This window comes from Cannabis sativa, chromosome 2 (genome assembly GCF_029168945.1).
Source record: "Cannabis sativa cultivar Pink pepper isolate KNU-18-1 chromosome 2, ASM2916894v1, whole genome shotgun sequence".
Taxonomy (NCBI): Eukaryota; Viridiplantae; Streptophyta; class Magnoliopsida; order Rosales; family Cannabaceae; genus Cannabis; species Cannabis sativa.
In genome coordinates this window covers 25,014,903-25,023,169 of record NC_083602.1, presented here as the reverse complement: position 1 = coordinate 25,023,169, position 8,267 = coordinate 25,014,903, and the positions used below count along the sequence as shown (strand labels likewise).

General features: G+C 31.0%; 1 protein-coding gene across 1 annotated transcript; it reads right to left on the bottom strand.

Moving 5' to 3' along the window:
- Positions 1-2,410: 2,410 nt before the first annotated feature.
- LOC133034217 (bidirectional sugar transporter SWEET5-like) lies at positions 2,411-4,135 on the bottom strand. The gene is made up of 6 exons (XM_061109262.1): positions 4,109-4,135; positions 3,950-4,019; positions 3,603-3,640; positions 3,119-3,188; positions 2,585-2,751; positions 2,411-2,491 (listed from the first exon to the last, which is right to left on the bottom strand). Exons 1-6 carry the CDS (start codon positions 4,133-4,135, stop codon positions 2,411-2,413), a joined length of 453 nt encoding a protein of 150 aa, XP_060965245.1.
- Between the last annotated feature and the right edge of the window lie 4,132 nt (positions 4,136-8,267).

Sequence of the window (8,267 nt, the reverse complement as noted above, 5' to 3'; positions counted from 1 at the left end):
AACCAGACAAATTTCTGCATCTTTCGAGCCAAGTAGGTTAGAGGAGTTGCGATCTTGGAAAATCCTTCAACAAAGCGTCTATAGTAACTAGCTACACCCAAGAAGCTTCTTACTTCACTTGCAGTCTTAGGTGTTGGCCAGCTCTTGATCGCTTCGATCTTTGTAGGATCCACCTCGACTCCATCTTTGGAAACTATATGGCCTAGGAATGCCACCTTCTCTAACCAGAATTCACATTTCTTGAATTTGGCATATAGTTGGTTCTCCTAAAGTCGGTTTAGAGTCATCCTCAGGTGTTCCTCATGTTCCTCCATATTTTTGGAGTAGATAAGAATGTCATCAATGAATACAACAACAAACTTATCTAGGTACTCCTTGAACACCCTATTTATCATATCCATGAAGGCTGCTGGGGAATTAGTTAGTCCGAAAGACATTACCAAAAACTCATAGTGTCCATATCGTGTTTTGAATGCTGTCTTGGGTATGTCTTCCTTTCGGACCTTTAGCTGGTGATACCCAGATCTTAGATCTATCTTTGAGAACACAGTCGAGCCTTGCAATTGATCAAAGAGATCGTCAATCCTTGGCAGAGGGTACTTATTCTTGATGGTCACCTTGTTGAGCTCACGGTAGTCCATGCACATCCTCATACTTCCATCTTTCTTCTTGATGAAGAGTACCGGCGCACCCCAAGGTGAGTAACTCGGTCTAATGAACCCTTTGTCTAAGAGCTCCTGTAGTTGTATTTTAAGCTCTTTTAACTCATTAGGTGCCATTCTGTATGGAGCCTTTGAAATTGGATTAGTCCCTGGGGCTAATTCAATGACGAACTCCACCTCTCTATCTGGAGGTAGTCCCGGTAGATCTTCTGGAAAGACCTCTGGAAATTCACAGACTATGTGCACATTCTCCACATTTAGTTGTGTCCCTATTGCTCGATCCACTAAGTTGACTAAGAATGTCAGACACCCCGCCTTCATTAGCTGACTAGCTTTTAGGGAAGAGATTAATGGAGTCCTAAGGGCCAGCTTGTTGCCCTTGAAAATAAACCGATCCCAGCCTTTGTTTCAAAAACGACCAGTTTCTTTCGGCAATTGATTGTCACGCCGTGACTAGATAGCCAATCCATCCTAATTATAACATCATATTCCTTCATTTCCAGCTCTATTAGGTCGCCCATGAGTTCTTTGATTTCGATTATGATAGGTACATCTCGCATTCTTCTTGTTGATAGCATGGTTTCTCTCGAGGGTAATTCCGTCACAATACCACATCTAAGTAGGTCACATGGCTTATCTATACTATCAATTATCCTAGTAGCTATATAAGAATGAGCAGCTCCAGAATCAAAGAGAACATTACAAGGCAATCCGTAAATAGAAACCTGACCTGAGACAACAGTGTTGCTTGTGGCCGCTTCTCCTCTGGTGAGAGCAAACACTCGAGCAGGAGCGGCTTGGTTCTCCTTCTTTTGTCCCTTTGGGCAATTTTTCTTCAAATGGCCTGGCTGCCCGCAATTGTAGCACACCCCTGACTTCAACTTTCACTCCCTAAGATGTTTCCTATTGCATGTGCGGCAAATTGGGAATTCTACATAGGACCTTTTTACCCCATTGTTGTTATTTTGGACCACTGTTTTCCCCTTTTTATCACGATCATTACTGTGATTTCCCTCGTGTTTTCTCTTATTCTCTTGATTTCCTCCATTGTTTCTTCGGGCTTCCCACTTAGCAGCATTCTCCTTCTTTATATCATTTTGGAGAAACACAGCTTCAAGAGCTTTTTCTAACACCTCAGCATAAACTATGTTGGTCCCCACCATGATTTTCACATCTTTTTTTAATCATGGGGTTCATCCCCTTCAAGAACCTTTTGACCCGAAGGGCCTCGGTTGGTACGATCTCTTGTGCAAACTTTGCCAGACGGTCAAATTGCCTAGCATACTCCGTGACAGTGAGAATGAGTCAAAGTCAAAGTCAAAAGGGTGAGAATAAAAATGAAAACAAGCTCAGCAAGAACAACAAGAACAACTTTAATCCTTTTCTTCTTATCTCAGAAGATTAAGAAGATGATTAAGTATGTACACTCAATTACAAAACCAGACCCATTTATAGTCACAACCAAAATACTTCCTGGATGAATAAAAGGGAGCCCATAAAGTGTCCAAACAAGACGATTTATAACTGTAGCCAAGTATGGCACAGATGAGTATTGCTCCATTGATTTTCTTTTCCATATTTGAATAAATGTTGGCGTATAATTAATAATAATAATTAATCAATTAGCTACAGTATTAACCACCTTTTTATTTGTTCATCATTATTGTGACATAATAATCAGGGCCGGGCCTGAAAAAATGGGGGCCTAAGACGATATAAAATTTTGGGCCCCTTCATAAATAAGTGGTTCAAGTAATACTATTCAACAATGAAGCAAATGATAAGAAAAATGGCATAAACTCGACACTCTTAGTAGTAATTACCAATTTCTGCACCAAAAAAAAAAAAGAAACAATTAAAATCAAACAAGAACTACTGATATTAAAAAGTAAGTAATTAATAACTAGTAACTAATAATTTACCATAACAGCTAATGGAACAGCATAAATCATTATATTAAAGAGTATACAAATGGTACCAACAATGGTTGATCTTTTCTTGTGAGAATGTGTCAAAGTCAAAGTCAAAAGAGTGAGAATAGAAATGAAAACAAGCTCAGCAAGAACAACTTTAATCCTTTTCTTCTTATCTCAAAAGATTAAGAAGATAATTAAGTATGTAAACTCAATTACAAGACGAGACCCACTTATAGTAACAATCAAAATACTTCCTGGATTAATAAAAGGGAGCCCATAAAGTGTCCAAACAAGACAATTTATAAGTATAGCCAAGTATGGCACAGCTGAGTATTGCTCCATTGATTTTCTTTTCCATATTGGAATAAATGTTGGCCTGTAATTAATAATAATAATTAATTAATTAGCTACATTGTTAACCACCTTTTTATTTGTTCATCATTATTGTGACATAATAATCAAGGCCGGCCCTGAAAAAATTGGGACCAAAGACGATATAAAATTTTGGGCCCCTTAATAAATAAGTGGTCCAAGTAATACCATTCAACAATGAAGCAAATGATAAGAAAAATGGCATAAACTCCATACTCTTAGTAGTAATTACTAATTTCTGCACCAAAAACAATAAACAACTAAAATCAAAAAAGAAATAATGATATTAAAAAGTAACTAATTAATAACTATTAACTAGTAATTTACCATAACAGCCAATAGAGTAGCATACATCGTGATATTAAAGAGTATACAAATGGTACCAACAATGCTTGCGAGAATGAGTCAAAGACAAAGTCAAAAGGGTAGTAACTAGTAATTTACCATAACAGCCAATAGAATAGCATACATCGTGATATTAAAGAGTATACAAATGGTACCAGCAATGCTTGCGAGAATGAGTCAAAGACAAAATCAAAAGGGTGAGAATAGAAATGAAAACAAGCTCAGCAAGAACAACAAGAACAACTTTAATCATTTTCTTCTTATCTCAGAAGATTAAGAAGATGATTAAGTATGTACATTCAATTACAAGACCAGACCCATTTATAGTCACAACCAAAATACTTCCTGATGAATAAAAGAGAACCCATAAAGTGTCCAAACAAGACAATTTATAAGTGTAGCCAAGTATCGCACAGCTGAGTATTACTCTATTAATTTTCTTTTCCATATTTGAATAAATGTCGACCTGTAATTAATAATAATAATAATAATAATAATAATAATAATAATAATAATAATTAACTACATTATTAAACACTCTTTATTTGTTCATCATTATTGTGACATGATAATCAGGGTCGACCCTGACAAAATAGGGGTCTAAGACGATATAAAATTTTGGGCCCCTTAATAAATAAGTGGTCCAAGTAATACCATTCAACAATGAAGCAAATGATAAGAAAAATGGCATAGACTCCACACTCTTAGTAGTAATTACTAATTTCTGCACCAAAAACAATAAACAATTAAAATCAAACAAGAAATAATGATATTAAAAAGTAACTAATTAATAACTAGTAACTAGTAATTTACCATAACATCCAATGGAGCAGCATACATCATGATATTATAGAGTTTACAAATGGTACCAACAATGCTTTCGAGAATGAATCAAAAGGGTGAGAATAGAAATGAAAACAAGCTCAGCAAGAACAACAAGAATAACTTTAGTCCTTTTCTTCTTATCTCAGAAGATTAAGAAGATGATTAAGTATGTACACTCAATTACAAGACCAGACCCATTTATAGTCACAACCAAAATACTTCCTGGATGAATAAAAGGGAGCCCATAAAGTGTCCAAACAAGACAATTTATAAGTGTAGCCAAGTATGGCACAGCTGAGTATTGCTCCATTGATTTTTTTTTTCATATTTGAATAAATGTTGGCCTGTAATTAATAATAATAATAATAATAATAATTAATTAGCTACATTATTAACCGCCTTTTTATTTGTTCATCATTATTGTGACATAATAATCAGGGCCGACGATAAAAAAATGGAGGCCTAAGATTTAGGGCCCCTTAATAAATAAATTAAAAAATTAACCTAAAAAATGATATGCTACATTTCATAACATAAAAGTAAAAAAATATATTAAAAATCTGAAATAAGTTTTAAAGTATTACAAAAATTAATAGATTTGTATTTTTTAATTTGTTCTATCATCCATAATAATATTTTTATCTTTTCAAAATTTCAACCATATAATAAATCAAATTCATGAAGAAAAAAAAAAGAAAAAACTATCAAGTTTATATTTATCTATAGGTAAAATAATTTCTAACAACTACATTAAATTATAGGCCATAATTATAATAAGATATTTAAAAAGAAATAAATTAAATTCACTTCAAGTAATATTTATGAAAAAAATTATTTATTATTATTATCGAAATTAATTATTATATCTTGATTAATGATTTTTCTTCATAATATTAAAAATATAATTTTGATTAAAGCAAGATAAATATGGAAATAAAAACATGATAAGAGAAGTAGGAAAATAGACAAAAAAAAATAAAGAAAATAAAAAAAAAAAAATAGATAAACTTATAAAATGTTAGATTTAGAAAAAAAGTTTAAATAATATTTATGTATTAAAATTTTTTTGGCTTTAGTTATTAGTTATTAAGTTTATATGCATTTATAGTTGTTTCTTAGAAAAAAAAAATTAATAATAAAAACTAAGTTTGGTGGTTTCAAACTCAGGTCCCAAGAAAACATAATACCTGCCACTATTTAGGCTGCCATTATGTTGGGTCCAACTTAACTATATTTAATGTTAATTTTAATTAAATATAGTAATTAAGTAATTAGGTCTTAAAATTTTAAATGGGCCCCTAGAAAGAGTGGGCCCTAGGCACGGGCCTAGCCCGCCTATGCCTAGGGCCGGCCTTGCTTTCTACGAATGTCTCACACTCATATCTCAATTCTGAAGATTTCAATTCAAAAAATTGCCCCAAGTCGAAGTGCGATTTTGTCCACGACAAGCCTAAAAACGATTCGACGAACGCAAGTCGAGCTCTAAAATTTGACGATAATCATCCGGAGTCATTCTAACCATTAGATCACATCAATGGTCAAGATTAGCTTAGAATGAATTTTCATATTTTTGTATTTCGTTATTAATATTTTAATGGACCTCCATACCTATAAAAGGATAACTCCACTAACTCACCTTTTACATTTTTCTAAGTCTCCTTAAGGTTAGAGCATATTTCTCTAGTTTTTCGTGAGCAATAAAAACTCGAAGTAGACGTAGCTCTATTGTCATCGCAACTTGAGGAGTGAACTACTTTAAATTGTGGCGTCTCTTTTATTTAATTTCTTTCATCTATTACTTTTCTCGCCAATCAAGCGAGACAATGGTGATCAATTTTCAGCGTCAACAGTAATCTTATTCTCATTAATTGAATTATATTATTTGGTTGAAAACAAGAATCTTATATATTATTTTAAAAAATTAAATTAAATAAAAAATAATTTCTTATTATATCTATTTAATATTAATTATACATAAATACAAGATAATTATTCTAAAAATATATATTTATTAATTAATAAATATAAAATTTTAGGGGAATTACCACATATACTATTTTTTAACTTTTTTTCTTTTTCAAATTTATGGTTTGCGTTTTTTCTAAAGTGGTTGCAGTGCTAGTTGCAATAGGAGTTTCTGTACGATTTTTTTGTTACAATTTAGGTTGCAGTGCTAGTTGCAATATGGGTTTCTATGTAAAATTTCGTAAAAATACAAAAAAAAAAAAAAAAAAAAAAAAACTGTTTTAAAGTGTAAAAATAAAAAAGGCCCAAAATTTTATTCTATTTTTTATTAATTAAAATAAATATTCATGTACGCTTTCAAAAAAAATGAATATTCATATATATATATATATATATATTTTATTACTATGTTATTTATTTTTATTTTTGTTATGCATTATGCATACACATACTATTGCCAGTAACATAAAATTAACACAATATTTTTTTATCAAAAAAAAAAAACTATCTCACACAAAATATATATTACAAGATTTTTTTGTAATAAATCATAATATTAATACTATTTAAATTTACTATTCAAATTAATATAATTAAAGAAGGAAATAATTCTAACCTATCTTTTTTTAAGGAGTAATTATATTACATCATATCATTCCATTCCAAACAGCTGTTAATAATCCTCTCTATTTTTCACATTTTATTATGACGGGAAATTGGAGCTTTTCGCGGATCGGGTCGGAGCCCCTGCCAGATGGGGCAGCCCCGCCCCGGGACAATCTGGTCGATACCCGGGTATTCGCCAGTCCAATGAGCTAATTTTGGCTTAACTTGGACTTACGGCTTTCAGTTACAGAAATTAAATGTAAAAGAAAAGAAAAAAGAATTAGAGTTAAAAAAAAAAATGGAACCGTTTCTTTAGACAGGTAGCATAATACAGCTGGCATAAGTTTGTCGTCTATAAAGAAAGAGCGTGTAGAAAACGCGCCAAGGAATATTGAAATGGAAGGCAAATAAAGTGAAAGGGTAGTTAATAAAGGCTAAACTAAAATTAAAGCAAATAATAATAATAATTATAATAATAATGGTGAACCACTCTTCCACTCTTTAGCCTCAACAATCAATATAATCATCATCCTAAAAAAAACAAACCGACTCGTCACAGATTCCATTGGAAAGATAAAATAGGAGGAGCCTCCCCTGTCCTCCTCCACTCATGTTTATATATTTCACATAGTAATACATTTCAAGTAAATTTCGTGAAGTAGGGAAGAATGATTTTTTTTTTTTTATTACAATGAAAAATGATTTGAAATCATATTTGTGATTTGCGAGTTAAAAAAAAAAAGAAAAAGAAAGATTTGGTGGTAGATTGGGAATGATGAAATTGAAATAGGATATATCATATATGTTATAAATAGAAATGTGAGCTAATTGGTATATGTTAATGTGCTTTTTTAAACATTTTATCATCAACTTATTTTATGTACAAGATCAATAACGATATGGATAAATTTAAGGTGATATTTGATTTGGTGTAATAGAAATGCAATGATAATGGTAATAGTAGTGTAATGGAATAGGAATCGTAATGGTAATTACAGTTTAGTTTGTGGTTGAAATAAATATTATAATTAAAATTATTGTATTTAATTTATTGTGGGAATGTAATAGAATAAAATGTATATTGACCAAAATATTTTTATTACTTTTAACTTTTATAATTATAAAATATTTAAATAAAATTAGCTAAGATAGACTTTTTAATTTATTTTTATTATAATATTATATTAATTTTGTAATAGATTGTAATTGACTAATTGTAATGACCATTACAATAATTTTTTTATTATAATAAGGATTACAATGTAATAGATTACAAAATTAAAAAAAATAAAAAAAAAGCAAGCAAGTAATGAATATATTGATTACTATTACAATTCTCATTTCTATAAACTAAACATGCCCTAACTTTCAACGGTAAGGAGAAAAAAGCCAAGCAAGTTTATAAAATGCACATGATGAAAAAATGTGTGTACGCTTTTTTATGATAGAAGTTTTTGGTCAAGACTCAAGCTCACGTAACTAGTGAAATAATCCTTTTCATTACGTGTTTCATGTGTATTAGCTTAGCCACTAGGATGCTTTTTTTTTTTTTAAAAAAAAAAAAGTTATTTTAAAG

Bases quoted from the DNA above. Each gene is read 5' to 3' on its own strand.
- LOC133034217 (XM_061109262.1), bottom strand. From the start codon at position 4,135: ATGTATGCTGCTCCATTGGATGTTATG. The intron at 4,020-4,108 runs GTAAATTACTAG...TTTTTGGTGCAG, and splicing joins CTGCTCCATTGGATGTTATG to AAATTAGTAATTACTACTAA. The intron at 3,641-3,949 runs GTATTACTTGGA...TTTATTCATCAG, and splicing joins ATTTGCTTCATTGTTGAATG to GAAGTATTTTGGTTGTGACT.